Below are 20,166 nucleotides of genomic sequence, written 5' to 3' on the forward strand. Positions count from 1 at the left end.
GTTATTTTGGTTTACAGAGGGGCTGCACAGTGGAGCAGTTGGTAGAGCTGTTGCCTTGCAGCAAGAAGGTTCTGGGTTCGATTCCCGGCCGGGGATCTTTCTGCATGGAGTTTGCATGTTCTCCCTGTGCATGCGTGGGTTCTCTCCGGGTTCTCCGGCTTCCTCCCACAGTCCAAAAACATGACTGTCAGGTTAATTGGTTTCTCTAAATTGTCCTTAGGTGTGAGTGAGTGTGTGCATGGTTGTTTGTCTTGTATGTCTTTGTGTTGCCCTGCGACAGACTGGCGACCTGTCCAGGGTGAACCCCGCCTCTCGCCCGGAACGCAGCTGGAGATAGGCACCAGCAACCCTCCCGACCCCATTTAGGGAAGAAGGGTGTAAAGAAAATGGATGGATTGATGGATGGTTTACAGAGAAAAGAAATTCTGCAAAGTCCCTGATTCTGCAAAGTCACTAAACAACCCGAGAAACTCATCTTGTGGCCTTTAAAAAGAAGTGCCTTTGTTTCGTAACACAAAATCTTTACTTATGGAAACATCAGAAAATGTCTCAGTTTGGACAGAGCACTGACCAATAAACAACATCTAAAGGCTTCTTCAACAAGAGCCTAATCTGTGCCTAAACATAGCACAGCTACAGACTGAAGGTGTCAATCAAGTAACTGAGATAAATACTAAAATTACATTATATTCATTTTCTAAACCCCTGTAGCAATAATGATATAATATAAAATAGAATAAGCTGATTTCTCCCAGCAGAACTTTGATTGGTTTCAAGATGTTCAATATTAATGTTGGAGCTCTGAAACGTAAAATTATTTGCGTAATAACTCCTCTCTCGTTCAGAATCTGATACGGATAAATTATATTCCTAATTATACCAGCATAAAGTGCCATCATGTTGCACACTACGAATAAAATGCAGACATTGATTAAAACATTATCTGACAAGATTAGTGCAGCTCCAGTCTAACCCAGAGGGAGGGGAATATTGCAGTCTATGAGCAAAACAACAATCTCAGCAAAGAGAATAAAATCAAAAAATTGGTTTAGGAGCAGAACTGTCCCTGCATCGCTCTCAGCCACTCGGCCCTGTCGTTGCAGAATGATAAACATTGGATCAGCTCAAATTAAGATGGGAACATGAAAGGACCTGAGGCTGAAAGGAACAGGGGCCGTGGCAGATCACTCCTCATCTCTTCAGACGACAGAAATGAATCTCCTTCCCCCTGAGAGTGAGAGAGGGAGACAGATAGCTGCTCTCTGCTCCTCATAACGCTCATGCTTCCCAGCAGCGGCTTTGATTGAGCCAACTAGCATCTTTTGATAAAAAGCATTCCCAACCAGCTCCATGCTTCCTTATTTGCAGACAGGCCAGATTATGTTTAATACATATCAAGGACTTTAATGGCTTAATCAGTCTTGTCATCTACCCACCGGGAATCCGTAGATACTTCATTTGTGATCCCATAACCTTAATCAACAATTTGGACGATTCAAATAAATAAAAACCTCTCTTTGCATAAAAAGAGAGCTGGGTTTTATTTTTTTTGGAAAACATATGATCTAAAGAAAAAGGCGGATCGTTTTTTTTCCTGTGGAAAAACACGGAAAGAAGACAGCAAGAATTATACGGCTTTATCTCTTCTGTAGATGTTTGCCAGCCATGAGCCTGTTTAAACTGGGAACCTGGATTAAGATGAGTGACTCCCTTGTCTTGTGAGGATTCTACCTGCGAGGAAAAGCAAAAGAAGAAGCTCCCTTTATTTGTGTTTCCCTCCCTATGCTCAGAGACAATCACCATGGCAGCCTTATCACGCCGCAACATGCAATCAGTGGGACAACTCTGCCTGGTCACTGGCTCATGAACAAACCACAAGCTGTTTATTTGTTTTTACACCCTCACCAAGGTGGCTGGAGGACAGATTCTCTGATCCTTTATGACGACCATCTGGAGAGCTGTGGGTACTTGTGTTTGCATATCCCGGCATCATAGTGAGGCTTTACATTTCAGACCCTGTTCGGACGAAAAGCGTGCAAGTTGTTGTAACATCTCTCCTTATTTTTTTCTCTTGGAAATTAAGCTGTCCCATTCCTTCACAGATGCAGCAACACAATGGAAAAAAATCTGACTAGACAAATCTTTTGTTCTGCAGAGAAAAAAAATTCTCTTGAAAAAATCCACAATGCGGAAAAAAAAAAAATCTAAATGACAAAATAATACACTTTCAACTGCAATTATAATTGTTAAAACAGTTTAAAAGGCACAGTCTGTTCCTTGGCATAAAGGACTGCTAGGGAGTCATTATGTAAGGAAAATGATATGAATGCATATAGCTATTCCAACCTCAACATACATTTCAGCTGTAATTGCAGATTTTTTAAGACGGTACTTAGTGAAGGCTAATCTAACTTAGCTGCTTGATTTGCAACAGATCTGTGTTAAACTGACAGCACAACAACTCACCCAGCCGATAGCTCACAACAAATTTACACTAATTGTCTCACACACCAAACCTTTTGTAATTTGAACAAATGTCATGCAAACTCACTGTATTCAGACTCATCAAATTAGTGCATTAAAAAGAGCACACAAAAGCAGTTTAACTAGTACTTCTAATGTTTAGTCCCATCTACTGTCTTATATTTGCATTAGGTACAGCTTTCATCTTTATGGTTGAAGCTCTAAAATGTTTCCTAAAGCTACTTTCACACACCAGGTCTTGATTATCAGTTACATTTTTTTTTTTCTGTGGTGGTTCATTTAATTAAATGTGACCACAATCAGATTTCTGTGTGAACGGTTTATGAACCAAAAGCAACCCATGTGTGCAGGAAAACGTAGACGTCAAACAGCACCGCAATGTTTGCAGAAGTAGTAACTGATGCCTTTGGATCAATTTTGTAGTTATTCAGCAATGGGAGGAGAGTACTGTCACAAGATAATAACAAGATGAAGGAAGCTAATAAAAAAAAAAGCACAAGTAGGCCCAACTTTTACAAGCTGCTTGAGCTTCTTCCAGATAAGCTTCCTCATACTTAATAGTTGTGTGTTCTAATTTGGAGGATATGGATTGCAGTTTTGAATTCAGAGTTATATTCATAGTCAAATCACAAACTTTTGCCTGCAACGACAGAGCACCACCAGCTGGTAAGGTCTCTCTGAGCTCAAAGCAGACAAACATTCCCACAGGAATGACTAAACTGTCTCAGGTGTTTAATACATACAAATTCAGCAGCTGGACTTTAACAGCCCATCTAATCGAGAAGGATTCCCCCCATTAAATGTAAACAGCTGCACTATGAAATATTAAAGCTTTTATAACTGCCAAATAACTGCCTCATAATGTTGATATCTGACATGGAGTGGACTTTTTTTTACCTGAATGTAAGGCTGTTGTTTATACAAATATGACATAAAATTAATCACATTAACCCATGATAAGTGTGATTAAGTCACGTATAAATGCTTTTCATTTGGAACATAAAAATTAGTCTGGAGCGTGTCTGTGAAAATTGGTTGTGAACTGTTGCTACAGAAACTTTGACTGGACCATTCAAACACATAAACATACCCATTCCACAGTAGCTCTGGCTGTATGCTTAAGGTTGTTGTCTTAAATCTTTTTTGTCCTCTAAAATGCTGTCCTCCAGTTTTACCACATATTCAGTTTCATCTATCCTCTCATCAGTTCTGACCAGCTTCACTGTCCCTGCTGAAGCAAAGCCCTCCTACAGCTTGATGCTCCAACCCCAGTGGGAGTCGTGTGCCGAGGTTAACGCGCTGTGTTGATTTGCATTTTGGTATAATAACCCTTCAATGTGTTTCTCTGTCCCCTCCAGGGCTTGCAGGAAAAACTCATGGCTTTCTTTTCACTGGTCTTGATGCATATTCAATTCAATTCAAACATATATACATACCAATTGATCACAGTTATCAATCAGTGTACTAAGTTCAGTACATGATGCAAATTGGTTTAAAACGTTTTCTATCAAAGGAAGCAGCAGATTGCATCAAGTCACTTACCTGCTGCATTCATTCTCCCAGCCTACTATATAGCACTGGATTTTATTTAGGAGTGTCACAGTGAATAGGATATTATATTGATTTATATGAGCAAAATCCAACAGCCAAGTATTATTTCTTTCCTCTTTGCAATTATACAGTAGGTCGTGTTGGTCTACATCACATAGACTCCAGATAAAATACGAACCAGCACTCAGTATGACAGCCGAATATTATTCTGCAGTGTTTGTAGGGGAACCATAATGTTTCAAGGACCAGTTTATGAGCCTTTAGAGGAAGTGTGGCTTATGCCCTTCATTTCAAGTGCACAAAGCTGAGGTGCTTGCATCATGTACCAAAACAAATATGCTGGCACTGAGGGTAATGGTGCATAAAGCTTCATTTTCCAGCACCGCTGTCGTGTCTGCCTCCTCCCTGCACCGGCTCCAGGAGGGCCCAGCAGCTTAACAAGCCTCTCGGGGACCCAGACGGCAGAGTGGAGATGATTTTACCTCAGGACTCCGTCTGACTGGCACACACACAAACACACCCCTACATGCAAGGTGGAGGCAAACAAGTGGGTTTGAAAATGTACATTCGCCAAGCCTTAAACTTCACCCATAGGAAGGCACATAGAATTTCTGCCGCCTGGACCGACTTTGTATCAATGTGCTCAGCAGAAGGTTGGGGGAGGAAGGGGCTGCACTCCTATTTCATGTCTAGGTCCCCACTGCTCTTCAATCCACAACCTAAAGCCTAAATAAAAATTGGTGCAGTTAACAGTCTTAACAGAAATGAAAGTGTTTCAGCCCCTGCAGTAGTCGAACCTCAGTTCAAATGTTGAGAGCTTCTCCAAAACAATAAGTCACATAAGAGATACTCCTACGCAAACAGCCCCCAGGTCAAACTGAGAGGGTCAGAGTGAGGCAGAGATCTCAGTCTCATCTCTGGATAGCTGCAGAGGTCAACAATCATGCACTGATTTCTGCAGCACAGAAAACCTATGCTGTGTGCCAGGAGGAAATTATTGAAATAATTAAATATTCCTCACTAATAGATGATAAAAATGTGGTAATAAGATCGAGGATAGTTGAAGCAAAATGAGAATTTATTATGGATGGATGGATGGATGGATGGATGGATGGATGGATGGATGGATGGGTGGGTGGGTGGATGGATGGATGGATGGATGGATGGATGGATGGATGGATGGATGGATGGATGGATGGATGGATGGATGGATGGATAGATAGATAGATAGATAGATAGATAGATAGATAGATAGATAGATAGATAGATAGATAGATAGATAGATAGATCAACTTAAACAGTTAAGAGGAACATATTTTATAGTTTTTAATCAAGCAAAGCTCAGCTAGTTAAAATACTTGAGAAATTAAAGCAAAAAAAAACAAACTTTCAGGAAAGTTTTGTCAACAAGAAGTTAAACTTCTGAAAGCTGAATATTCCTAGAGCCATCTAAAGAAAAAATCCCCTGAATTGTCACAATATATTCATTTGCACATTTGCAAGTTAAAATACAACCATGAGATTACAAAGAGGAACGTATGTGTGAGGAGCAAAGTAAAAGGAAAAAGGAGGATTTCTCCAAAGCGAGTAAAACAGGCTTACTGCTTCTGAGTTTGCCAGCAGCTCAGTGAACACAGGAGGAATGGAAGAGAAGTCTAATTAAATTTCACATTGTTTCTATGGAAAAAGGATAATGATCGCTACCCAGTTTTTTTTTTTAATAATCAGCAATACTTGCACCCTCTGCTTTTGGGAAAAAAATTAAATGATGCACTTTGGCAAAACATTTGAATGAATTTTTAATTTACAAATACTAATGTGCCCATCATTAGCTACCAGTTTAAGGACTAAAGAAAATGTAGTTTATTGACTTTTTGAATAACAGTTTAATAATTATATTAAAATATGACAGCAATAACTTTGCATTGACAAATCTTAAAGCCTTACCAACTTAATCAGCAGAGTTCTACACAATCTGGTGACCTCCAGAGAGCGGCAAAGAAATAGGTCATAACTACATAGAGAAGATTTTCCAACAACATAAATAATAGACAAATAAATCTGTGCAGTCTTTGAAAGTAGTTAAGCAACATACATGTGGCAGCTAAAGATGTACAGTGAGCTTTTCAGCCTTAACACAAAGTGGGTGTTAAGGAATTGTGCTAATGAATGCAAATATGTTATTTTGAGACATTTTAAGCAAACATAAAGAACCAACACCTTTCAATGTTTTTAATACTTTCCAAGTGCTTATTATGACAAATATTTTTTTTAATCATTTTATACTTTGCAAAATAACCTATTGAGGAATCTTACCTGGTTAATCAGCTTCCTAGCTTTACTACAAGAAAAAAAAATACATGTTGGGTGGCAGAATCATTCTCACAGCAAGATGCTGTGAATGTGATATTATTTTTAGTTTCCACAACATAACATGCCATGTTCAAATGATTAAGTTTGTGTTTTTTACAAGTGAGTGTTAAACATAAGAGCCTTCTTTCAGCCAGCTGATTGGTAGGATGCAGCAAGTGCTGGGAAGACAGTGTTTCGATACTCATACAGCCAAAGAGAACTTTGGTCATTCCAGCCATTTATGTCAATAAACCAAAGGTATGACTTGATGGAAAATTCTTACAGACTTGACTTTTTAAAACCACTGTCCACTTTGATAACTAACTGGCCCACGCTTTCTACTGACAGAAACCCAATAAAAACAATCAAGAAATGTTTTAATGCACAAAAGCAATTATTAAAACAACAGTTTGGTGAAAAATTTCCCGAAAAGCGTGAGGAGTGATAATGAGAAGGTCTCTTTACCTTCGCAGATCCGGTCCAGTCGCTGTCTCTTCACTTTATGTTTGTCAGTCAGGGACATGGCGTCAAACACTACTCGGCACGGCGTGCTGGTGGGGACCTCTCCTCCGTCTCCTCCTCCTCCTTCTCCTCCTCAGCCACAAACACTGACAAGGTTCAGACTCCTAGTGCACAGTCAGCGCTGTTCCCCGGGGCATTCCGCCTCGGCACATACACCTACAAACACAAGGAGGCTTGGGTAAACACAGACACGCGGTGTAAAAAAGAATGCATATTATTGTCGTAAAAGCACAGCAAAATGCTGACTTGGAAGGCACTAAAGAGACCTCGACAACAAAGTCGCTCTGCATCTTGCTCAGAAGGAGCTCTAGGCAGCAGATGCTGAAAAATCCCTTAATCACACACGTACATTCTCACACACGGTGGTGACAAAGTGCTTTGTTTGGTCTAAAAAGTGAAAAAAACTTTGATGCTCTAAACGCTCCAAATTTCTTCAATTTGGCAAACACATCTGCAGCATCATCTGACTCACCATGTTTTTCATCACTTGCAGCAACATCTCAAGTACATTTTTTGAAAAAACATTGTAGGTTTTTTACTAAAAGCTCATTCATGTGACATACATTGAATTAATTCCATGTGAAGGAGGTGGGCAAGACTTAAGCTTGAAACAAGGCTGTCCCATAACATGACATGTAATTGCACATTCAGCCCAATAGAGGGTACTTAAAATCAACTCAGAGGGAATAGCATAGTATCTATGGATTTCTAGAAATGTATCTCCATATATGAGAATACCATTGAGAAGCTAGCTTATTTCAGTAATTCTATGCAAGTTACACTCATGCATAATATAGCCAACGTAGATTAGACACAGAAAGATATATTTATTATTTATATTATTTTAGATGAGTTTGTCTCAGTAATATACCATCAAATTTGATGACTATTTGATAATATATAAGAGTGAAAGGTGTGGAATACACATCACATTTTTATTCACTTTAAACTACACAGAGTATGAATAGTTTTTTTCTTTTTAAAAAACTGCATTTTCTTGAAAAATAGTCATAAAGGAACTAAAAAAAGAAAAAAATTGTGATTTTGTTGAGAGGAAACTGGTGTATAAGGTTACTTTCAAGTCCGCCAAACAATGCAAGACGGTGGCCTCAGCATGTTAACGGCTGCAGCTCGACCTCACCATGCTATTTGATTCATTTCAGTCGTCTTTCAGTCCCTCCTCCTTGCTTTTCAACTGTCCATCTTTCTGCAGAGCTGCTGCCTCTGAGGTCTCTCACACAGAGTCATCAATCACCGGGCTGTCTTCCAGATACATGGGCGTGCGTATGTGTGAGACATGAAAACGATTTGAAGTGGGTGGAAAAAGTGCTCTTGTGCACAGAGGCCCACTTCTCATGGACTTCCTCTCTACTGTACTCCTTATACTTTTTGCAAGCAATGAGCAGAATGGTTGTGAGACTCAAACATCTCATCTCATCATCGTTCAACAATTCACACTTCAAGTAATCTAGTCAAAGTGTGAAACTAGAATAAGAGCAAAAGTCTGTGGTGCAGCCACACACATTTCAAAAAGGTATTCAAAGTTGTATGCTAAATCCAAACACAAAGGTCATGCACTTGAATCCTAATATTTAAGAAGCATTAGAAGTCAGATGATTGATAAAGCTCTTGGCCCGCGTGGCTCCTGGCTCCCTGAAAGAGAAACGTTTGTCCACAGGATGGCAAGACAATAAATGTGGAAATCCATATTTGTTATGATTAAGTCTGTGAAGCATAATCATGCTTTGCAGTGAAGCCATCCACGGGAGACAAACTCTAACCCAATATCTGCAAATGCACAGACTGCTGTCGGAGTGTTAGAGGTGCTGAACGCAGGCCAACAGAGAAACAAAACTATCAGAATTTTGCAATGGAAAGAAATGGGACCAACATTAATCATTAAGTGATTAATGTTAATTTTAAGTGATGCTACTGAAATAAGATCCGGTAGCATCTTATTCCAACGTTTATGTGATCAGATAAAATCTCCTACATTCTCCAGAGTTGGAAGAAGCATTTATTTTCAAGCCAAACATCTAGTCTTCTTCCTTGAGAAAAAATGTGTCATGGTGTGATTAAACCAAACCTAAACTTTTTTTGACATATGAAAGGTAACACGTTGACAAAACAACACAGAACATCAGCAGAAGAACACCAAACCCACAGTACAGCAGGGTGGTGGCAGCATCATACTCTGGGGGTACTTTTGCCCAAGCGAAACTATGATTTTTGTCACCACGATGATCTTATTGTTGCTAAGCAAACTGATAGGACTGGTTACAGAAGACTTTCTAAATTACCAAAGAGTACAGTGAAAGCTATCAGGAACTTAATGTGACAAGTAGAAAGAATCATATTACACCATAAACTTGACCATGACACAGTGATCCCTGCTAGACTTCAGACAGAGCAGTGAAGAAAATTGTCCATTTCTACACCTGCCACACTTGTGGGGAGTTTCAGAAAAGACCTGAATTTACCAGATACAATTACTCACAGAAAACAATCAATCCACTAGACTAGATTAGGTCCATGTCAACATATATTAAAATCAGAACGTTGGACATATCCTCTTTTGTTTAAAATGTGTTGGTGATAAAAGCCAAAGTGGATGCTGTGGATAGGTTTGGGAGGCTGAATAATTAAAAAGGTCATGCTACCTGCCTGCTGCGTGTCGTTTCACACATGCAGACAAACCCCCTCCCCCACACACACACAGTTCCTCTAAGAGAGGAGCAGTGCTCACTGGGGCAAGGACTGAGAAGAGACATCATCTTGGAGAGTAATCATTTTCCCCTCAAACACACAGAGTAGTTTGTGAACTAATTGGGTGAATCCATAATTAATTTGCTGACATTAAGCCTTGGGGTTTGCTCCGGTAAGATTTGGCTTTCCAAGGACGTGGAGAACAACCAGTGAAGCCCTGAAGCTCAGAGCTGAAAGGGAATCTCTTGTTCTGAGGCTTCACAGAGAATACGTTTGACATTTCTACATCTAACTACACATTTCCACACTTGTCAGTTATTTCCCCAAAACTAGGGAATCCTTTATTGGAGATTTTCACAAGGAAACATTTGAGTGACGGATAAATCCAGAAAATCAATGTGTTTTCAATACAAATCAAAACATGACAAGCGATACTTGCCACTGGGACGGTTCTCCTTTTCTCAGGGGAGAGAAGTATCACATCCAGAAAGACATGAAGACAAAGCTTTGCAGCACTGATAAGACTTTTGGACATAATCTTCAAATATGAGAAGCACTAGCATCTGAACCACAAGAAAAGCCACAGAGGACAGTTGTTTTAAATTTTTCAGACAATAAGAACATTAACAGATTCTAACCATGTTCACGTCAACATTTATTTAGTGATTGGAATGGAAAGCTTTTAACAACTGTTGTGATTTCTTTCAATACAACATCATAAGCTGAATCACTGTGTAAATCTTTAAAGATTAAGATGATGACAAACCTACTTTATGGTTGAATGGCTTCTCTTTCATTTTATTCTGCTGCATCAAATAATCTTTTACATCCAATCAACTCTCAAGGGACAAAAAAAGAATGATAAAACCCCAGGGAAACCATAGAGATTTTAGTTCAATCTTTAAAATAAATGTATAAGATTGACTGAATATGAACAAATCTCTGTAAAAATTAATCTCTGGAAAGTACCAGAAGCCCAGTTAGATTATTGTCTGGATAGCGTGTCAGAAGATCACCTTTTGAGTCTTGCTCCAGATTCTCAATTAGGTTTAGGTCTGGGTCTTGTTAGCAAAGGAGCATATATTAATCTGAATCCATCATAACTCTGGATCATGTTTAGGAAGGTGATTTCAACTTTTTTGAATGAAAAGTTCAACTGGTGTGAATACTTTAAAAGCCATGTACAGTGACTGGTTCTCATTTTATTGGCTAAACTAAAATAATGTAACTCCATTAAAAAAAAACTTTGATTACATCTTTAAATAGAGTTCTGAATACAACTTATTTTCTCCCCCAGCCTGTGCTACAGTCTCTCTGAGTTTAGATAACATATCTGCATGCGAGTTCTTTACAGATTCCTGCCAAAAGTTGCTCACAAATCGAGCTGGATCACTTTCTGCAGTTATTTCTCCTGACTTAATTTCCCACTGGAGCTTGACAAGAAAATTGTGAGAAGAGGCAACTGTTAACGTTATCTGACAGTGTGAAGCAGGGATACGCTGAGCAATCTCCAGCCCTCTTACGGCTGATTCCAATCAAATGCCGGTGCTCAGCGAGTCTCTTTAGGGATTCAGACATGAGAACCTCCTCAAAGAAAAAGCTGAACTTTTCACTGGGACTCAACACTTTCACCCTCAGGGGGACTCTTCACTGAGAGGAGAAAATACCTCTATTCCCTCAATTTCCTACAGAAATAACAAACATGTTTCGATGACAACACTATTTACAGGACTCACATTGAAAACCATGATTACTCCCTTGTTATTTTCTTCAGAACAGTGTCTGTTTTCTTTCCACTGGAGACCAATTTGAACAATAGAGCCTATTTTTCCGTTTTAGATGCTGGAGTTCCTCCAGTGGTAAATCTGTCAGTGCTCGGCCAAAACAAAGAAATAGAAAACAGGAAAGTGCGGACACCCTGTAGCAACAAACGGACTCTACTATTAATATCGGCTTTCGTGCCTCAATCCTCAGCACCTCAGGCACAGAAGAGAGTGATTTCCCTGAACTGAACACGGCACGTGACAGCGTAGGCAGGTGACAGTTCGACACAATTATATTTAGCCTCGGCAACTGCACAACTGTGGCACTAGGGGTGTCAGTGATGAAGATTTTGTGTAAAGTAGCCCAGATTGTGCCACAGTGACTCACAGAGCTCGTAGAGAGAGCACTGTTCAATCCAGCATCTAATAATTGGAAAGACCATGACCAAGCAACAAACCCAGACATGACCATACACCTAAACTGAGAAGACGGATATTTATCAAAGATGCAACCCAAAGGACCAAGTTAACTCTGGAGGAGCTGCAGAGACCCGCAGCTCAGATGTGAGACTTTGTAAACAAATATATGATAGTCCGGTAGGCTTGGTTTGATTAGGGACAAAAATTTCAACATTTGTTACATTTTCAGACGGTGCTCTTTTTTAGAATTTTATTTGTAGGAAAATGTAAGAACCATGTTTCTTCTTTCCACTTCACATTTTCCAAAATATTGTGTTGGTCTATCACATAACATCCCAAGTAAACCCACTAAAGTTTAAGACTGTAGCATGTAAAATTGTAGAATTTTAAAGGAGTATTTACAAAGCACTGCATCTATTAAAACCTTGCTTCTTAAAGTTCAGCAGGGTCAGGTTATCTGTTTCTTTCGCAGGCTGAAGCTGGAAACACTTCCCAGTTACAGGAAAGCGCCTGCAGCGTGCCAACCTGGTGAGCAGAGGGAAGGCGGGTGAAATAAGAACTGCTCTGATCACCAGCTTGGTGTCAGCGAGAGGCCAGGCTCCGGCTAAGACGGCCTGCTCGAGTCCAGCCGGCTCTGCCCCGTTCCCTCTGGGTCTCTTCCAGGAAAAGCCGGCATGATTCAGAGCTTCCCAGTCCAAGGAGAGAGAGGTGGCTTCGACAATCCCCTCAACCCTCAGAATGCACCCACCAACACATGCAGACTACATACGCGCACATCACTCAGCTCTCTCCCAGCGGACAGTGAGACGGCCAACTCCGTGCTGTACTCGAGCTTACGTTGGGAGGAGGCCAAGCCAAACGATGTGTTGATAAAGTCCAGAACAGGGTGGTGTAGAAAGAGAACACGAAGACAGGGCATGAGCATCATGCCGTAACACCCCACACAAGACAGGAATTCACAGAGCCAGGGGGATCACTGATGGATCACTTCACTTCTACTTTTATCTTTTTCCTTCGCAAGTTCTGGCAAACGGATCTAGAGGGAATGATAGCTGAAAGTTAGTTGTTGGCATGCGAGGAAATTACATCATCATAAAATAAGGTCACAGAGAGGAACAAATGTGGAGTAGAACTACAGACAGGTTTTAAACAAATTTATATCTTGAAGGTAAAACAATAATCACTAGTCCTGTCAACTGTGTACAGGTGGATGGAAATATCACAACATTCCAGTACAATCTTCATGGCCAAATTAACTTCCTTTTAGGACCCAAATCATCTAGGTTGTCAGTTAATTTCTGACAAACCTTTCAAGTTTATGTACAAATGTTTAATGCTGTAAGCCCTGGGGAAAACAGCCTCCTGCGGATAGCTAGAGACCTTTCTCACTCCTCACTTTAAGAGTTCATACACAAAATATACCTTAAAACACATTAAAACACACAAGCTAAAATCCAAAGTTTTCCTTGCCTCTGCTCTTTGGTGCATAGAATAGATAGAAAGGTAGGAGCGAGTAAGCCATCTGCTGCTCTGAAACTTTGATTTAACCTGATGCTCACCAAGAAGAAAAGAGTTGAGGAGATGGATGATTCTTCCATTCTTATCCATACCTGGAAAATTCAATTAAACTTCATAAGTTTCTAAACTTTTCCTAAAGGCAGCAAAAAAAGTAACTTTCTTTGTGTCCATCGTGGGTGTCACGATACATACTTTCACTCGCATTTCTGTTATCCTGTCTATTGTAGGTGAAATTATGTCCCCCACTATACAAGAGTTTTCCTTTAAAAGCAGCATTGGTTGTGTGGTATTTCAGCTGCCAGAGCAGTTTTACTGGATGCATTTGGTAGGCCTTTTCATCTGAGCCCCTTCTGATGGGATTGCAACATCAGCTTGGCCTTTCTTTACCTCATCCTGTCATCTCACTGATGTGCACAGCTCCAAGAGACAAGGACTGAAACATACACACACACATATATACATATGCAAACACACATACACAGACAATTAGTACTGGCCGAACCTCATAGCAGAGAGATAAATGATGCGGGGTCTCAGCAGGCTTCCGCGCGAAGCTGTACTCCTTGTCCGCCGTATGTAGAACAGCTCTCTGGAGGGCAGCTAGCCCCAACAGCGAGAAGACATGTGGCAAGTATGAGGCTGAGGGGGGCCTCGAAGTGCTCTGGCTTGTGTTAAAATATCGCCACAACGATCCCCTAACTCCCTAATCGGAGCTGGCCTGACGAGCAGAAGGAGCCGGAGGAGGTGGGGAGTTCCTGGTTAGCAAAGCTGTGCAGGATTTTATGTCATCCCACTTAGACTCCGTTAACCATCTGCTTTACCTGTCTTCTACAGAAGATGCAGCAAGGAACACGCTTTCAGTAAGAAACAAAAATGAGAGCAGTCGACAGTGTGATTGCACCGACCACAACTTGTTGGGCTGGAATTCACAAAAAGTTTCTGTCCCACCATCACAAACATTTGCAGCTTGCTGTGAACTCGTAAGGCTTGTAAGACGGACTTGTTCCTCAACAAACTTCTCCAGCTGAGTGTGGATGGAATAAAGAATAATTTAGTGGGAAAGCCATTAAGGACTACTGAGGATCTGAGATGCTGTTGGCCAGATTCTCTACCAAAGACCTTGGGAACGTTAATAGATTCCGAACTGCTTCAATTTTAGGAAATTACCTTCCAGTTAAGTTCCCAGACCTAAAACTTACAGAAAACCAGTGAGGCGAGTTGACGTTTAGCAGAAGTTTCCAGAATAACAATAAATCACCTTGTTAAATCCAGAATTACTGTCCTGTATGGAAAAATTGGTTATACAAAGTATTAACCACTGAGGTGTATGTGGACACATAGCACAGTGTAAAAACTGTACAATTTTCAGTGTGAATTTATGCAACTACAGTAGAAGACACTTTTTACTCCTCTTTACCATAGATGCAAATAATTGTGGACCATATCACAGCTGGAACATGGTTTCAGCAGGAGGCAGGGCAAGCAGAGCCCCTCAGCCCCACTGGTGTAGTAAATCAAGAGGCTAAGCTGCATTGTCTGCAACAACATGACAATCCTTTTAACACTTGACACACAACGGTAACAAGGCTTCCCCCTCACCAGCGCCTGCTGACATGTTATATATGGCTCCCACTCCTCACTAACTTTTCACAACATGTCAATTCTTTCAATCCACACTCACACACACGTCTACACACGCACGCACTCTAAATCAGGCTCCAATGCCAGCAGGAAGGTGCAGATAGCAAGAGCCCAACAATCAGCTGCAAGATGTGCAAACACACTCACACACACACGCAATCTCACACTGCAAGGTGAAAAATTGCAGCAGAGGAGGTACGCATGGCCTGGTGGATTAACTGCGGAATAAAAGTGCTGATAGGCAACAAAAGAGTAAAAACAGCTATTCATCACTCTGGCGCAGGATCAAACTCACACACCTCTCAAATGCCAGCATTGAGTTATTGTGCACTGCAGTTCTGGTGGCACAACCCCCAGATAATGCTGCCCTAACTGAATTGATTAGAGAGCAAAGCGTCCCATCTTTCCAAAGACGGAGCACAGCTCTTCGGGAGAAATCTAGTGTTTAACATCTAGGCTGAGACTTAGTTCTCAGCAAGGTTTTTTTTTGGTGGATAACTGAGTATGCAGCAGTAGTGTGACAATTTTTTTGAAACAAATCTCACTGGGCTATCGCTGAGTTTCTGCTGGTCTGGCAGTTCTCCGAAGCAGAATAAAAAAATTGAATAAAAAAAATAAAATCTGAGCCCCTATCTTGGACCTAAATATTTTTTTTTCCCTATTTACAGATTATTAGTATTTTGCTAATACTTGGGCACATATAATGCATAGCCAGTAATCAGCCTACAGTACTAACAGGCTGGATAAATTGCATAGCAAAAGTATTCACATCCCTTACAGCCTGCTACAAATACATTTTATGCAATGGACCAATACAAAATGGAGCAAAGTTCTGAAGTGGAAAATATGTGTTGCCATGTGCAGTCGTGTCTGCTTTAATATGATAAAATAAAATTGAACGCAGCTAAATTGTGACTTAATTTGTAAAGATGGTAGATACATACAATCTTTGCACATGTCACAAATTTTACATTTTATTGGTTAAAAACTGTAAAAAGCATGTATCCATTTTCTTCAAATTCACAATTATGCACTACTTTCTGTTGGTCTAGTGAAACCCTGCCACCAAAATAGAAAGAAAAGAAATCATGTAGGCTGTGATTTAATATAAATTATGAAATAGCTTAAAGGGTGTCACTTTTGTAAGGCAATGTACAAGCCCCACTATTAAATGCTGAATTCTAGAAATCCACACTTGAATACTGCTGCTAAGCAAATTAAAGCAACAAGCCCTCATTTGTGCAGCCGAAAAGCGGAGATAAATGGCACAAACGGAATGATAAATAACTATTTTTTTAACAACTCAAACAGTCATTTAGACTCTAACATGGATAACATTGTAGCAGTCTCTCTGCTACACTCTGCCATCTGTTCCTGTTTCATGTCTTTTCTCAAAGAGCAATCAGAGCTTCATTTTATCAAGAATCAAAACATCAAAGGAGCACAAGAATCCATTATTATCAGCACAATGTTAAAAGCTTTATCTAAAAAACTGTAGTGAATGCTGTGCAATATCAGGAGGTCCACTAGATAGGCAATTTAAGCCCATCAAGTCAGTGATAACATGTGAATAGGCTGTGAGGACCTGTATGCGCCAAACTGCAGAGAGCTCAATGAGATCTCGTCTCTGGCACTGGCGGTACATCGTCCCACACAACAGGGGAGGAAGTGCCATGAAAAAGGATGAATCATGGGATTGTATTCACATTAAAGACCCACTGACCGCCTCAGGCTTTAGGTCAGCTGAGGGGCAGAAACACGGCGCACACAAATTTGTAGATTTTCCAAAATTGTACAAATTATTTCTCTCCTTTTTTTCTTTTTCTTTTAAACAACATGATTGTTTCTGTCTGGGATTTTTATCGCCTCCAACTCAATTAGGAATGAGAATTTTAATGGTGGCCTCCACTTCAACTCTCTGGGTCACGGGGGTCGTCACGCCTTTTTAGGAAGAGAAAAGCCCCTGTCACAGCGCTAAGGTTTCTCCCCGTCTCCTGACACAAAAGCCCTCACGCTCCTATCAGTGCACTCCTGCAGCACCGCCAACAAATTGTGACCTCCTTTCTCTTTCGGTTTTTTTTTTCTCCCTTCTTTCCCTCCCACTGCTGAAACAAAAAAAGAAAACTGAACTCACCTCTTCGCTGCCAACTGAAATAAAATAAATGAAAACAATGTGCTGTGCAGTTCTGCCAGACCACGTAGAGAAGTTTCTTTTTTGTTCTCCGTTAACTCCTGCTTGAGAGAGTTTCCATGTTAAGAGTGGAGGTGACGGCTTCAACTTTATACGGAGTTGCATTTGGGGCCTGGGGGAAAATGCTTCTCACTGTTTATCTTTGGCTGTGCTGGTCTGAGCCAAGGCTTGTGAAACAGTGCACAAGCCTAATGTTGGCACTGTTAAAACCTGCAGGAATTTATGAAAGCGTTTCCAAGGTGTTACCATGTCTTTAAATCATAAGCTACAATGTGCAAAGAGATGTTTTTTGTAGCAGATTGAGGTTAATTAGAGCATTCTGCTTACCATCCCTGACATCTATGTTGCATGAAGCTAGCATGACAAAGGTTTTCAGCTTATAAAGGTGGCTCCTCATATTTTTCATGCCAAAATTTCACACATTTGTACAGTGTAATTTTGAGGAATCTTACACCAACTTTTTAGGCATTTTCTTGTTAATATAAGCAGAAAAAATCAGAGTGCATAGGACAGTGTTTTGTACAGATACAATTTTTTTAAACTGAAATATAAAACCTGAAATTAGACGCATGGACGGACGGAAAGACGAATGGATGCATAGACATAGAACAAGAAGCCAAATACAACTTTTGTTTTTTTAATTATCCAGATTAACAACTCCATAATTTTCTGGACTGTGCAGATGAATGTCTCTGGTGCAGGGTACAATCCCTACTTCAAATAAGAGAAAAATAAACAGCAAATCTATCAATAATGCAAATATGGATTAATTAACGCCCTACAATTCAGATCAATCTGAATGAATCGTTTTCCTCTGAGGTCAAGGTGTGCTCCTATCCATCTGCCCTCATAACAAGTGACAAAATAAAAACACACACACTGACTCACAAACCCCCCACACAGGGGTCTCTTCGGATTAAGCCTGGAGAGCAGGGTCTCCGTCACCCTGCAGAAACCACTTCACTGCTTGATTCCTATCCAGGATTTATTTCCTAATTATAAAAGCAAGAACAGGGGATGGGGGATGGAGAGTAGGGGGGGTGGAGCAAGCCACATGTGGGAATGACCTTTGTGAACTTGGTGATGGTGGGGTGAGATCAGGACGGGACCACGGTCAGGAAATGACGGTCCAGCTTGATGATAAGGGGAAATAATGGGTTTAGATTTGTCTCAAGTCTGGGAGAATGGCATAATGGAGCAGGGAGGGGACAAGAGGGTGGGATCAGTTTGTAGATTAGGTGACAGAGGTGTGTGTTGAAGAGGAGAGGGGGCTGAGGGTGCAATCTCAGCAGCGCAAATTAACAATTCCACCCCGTGCTGTGTCTGCAAGACACTGAATGCATGAATTATTGCCCAGGACGGACTGAATTAACTCTATATATCAAGCTTTGCTACACAGTTCAGGGGTGAGGGGCTAAGCTGATGAGAGGGAAGAGGAGTGAGGGAGGAGGGGGGTGTTTGTTGCAGCGAGGAAGAGGGGGGAAAAATAAAGTAACCGAACATTTCTATCTCCACCCATTAAAGTCGACCACTTCTCTCTCCACAGCACCATAAAGCTGTCAGCCAGACCTCTGATTTATTCTGCCCTTGCCCAGGCTCCTGTCCTAACTATCACATGCTTCCAATTAATTTTTTTTCTCGGGTTTTTGTTGCACTTCATCCCTTCCCTGTAAATGTAATGAGACTGCAGATCCAAAAGCTGCTGACGCCCGTTAATGCACGGTTTGCTTAATAGCACCGAACACAGGAGTTGGAAAAACTGATAATCATGTTTTAAAGGTGCAGTTTTGTCAGAGAAATAATTAGCATTATTAAGCACATTTCTTAAACATTTGCAGACGGACAAGTTTGAACCTGGCGTGAGCGGAGGCAAAATTTAATGCATGAAAGACACTTTGGAGAACTTAGAAAGCATCAGCGCTGCATCCATTTGTCCTCCTACTCCTCGCCCACTCAGCTGTTCCTTTTAACAGACACTCAGAAGCAGTTTGGATGAAGATGTGCGTTACAGTCAAGAGAAGACAAATTACACAGCATTAAGATGATGGATGGATGGATGGATGGATGGATGGATGGATGGATGGATGGATGGATGGATGGATGGATGGACGGAAAGGATGGACAGATTATTGCATGAATGACTGAATAAAAAAATGAACGAACGGATAGATGGAAGGATGGATTAAATCAAAGACAGGTGGACAGATGGACAGTCTGACAGACAAATAGATGGAAGCTGTTGAGCAAAGAAAAGGAGGAGCTGGGATAACAGATTATGACTGACTTCAGATACAGGGACCTAACCTGCCGACCAGGTCAGCCATGCATGCCGAATTGAGTCAAGATTTTAATTACCTCGATCATAACATTCAGCAGCCTCCAGTAGACCAACAAAGACACTGTTTATTGGAAAAGCTGATTGGTGTGATAGAGCTCTGATAGAAATGTTACGGGTGGGCTGCAGGTGCACAGCAGGATGCACTAAATAGACCAGTTTTGGTCAAAGCTAAGCACAGCTGGCAGGTGTTGGCGTGGAGGGAGTTTATTACCCTATAAACTATCCGAGACAATTTGCTCACGCTGTCTTCTGCGAGCAGCAAAAGCCCCGATTCAATTACTGCCAAAACCTGAGCGAGGAGAGCCCTCTGAGACCGGCTGGGCCCCAACTCATTGTTCCTCGTGTCACCTTCCTTAGCGGGGAAGTGCAGCGGGGAATGTTTGAGCTGTTCTGCCCCAAAATGAAAGAAATCTTGGAAGCACAACTCGAGGCATTGGGCGTAACGCAGCAGTCTTACAACAAATTTGCTCTCATGGGTGACTATTAACTATAGTCTACATAAAAAGTAAGATGCAGGCAAGATGCAGTGATTGATTGACATGTTTAGGACAATTACAAGCTCAAGTGAAGCGAGTGCTTCCTGCCTGCTTTGTTTGTCCTTTTGTTTGTGTACATTGAGAAGATTCATTAGGCCTCAGCGTGGAGGATTTGAGGCCTGCGGAGAGTGAGGGACCCAGCCC

General features: G+C 41.0%; 1 protein-coding gene across 2 annotated transcripts in view; it reads right to left on the minus strand.

The window, feature by feature from the left end:
- Window positions 1-20,166, minus strand: part of LOC122823786 (C-terminal-binding protein 2) — a 148,985-nt gene that overhangs the window by 63,213 nt on the left and 65,606 nt on the right. For both annotated transcript variants that reach the window (XM_044103769.1, XM_044103770.1), the window contains one exon: window positions 6,853-7,065. In XM_044103769.1, the coding sequence (XP_043959704.1) occupies window positions 6,853-6,910 (58 nt within the window). In that variant the 5' untranslated portion in view covers window positions 6,911-7,065. The remainder of the gene's footprint in view (window positions 1-6,852; window positions 7,066-20,166) is intronic.

Source organism: Gambusia affinis, linkage group LG20, assembly GCF_019740435.1.
Source record: "Gambusia affinis linkage group LG20, SWU_Gaff_1.0, whole genome shotgun sequence".
Taxonomy (NCBI): domain Eukaryota; kingdom Metazoa; phylum Chordata; class Actinopteri; order Cyprinodontiformes; family Poeciliidae; genus Gambusia; species Gambusia affinis.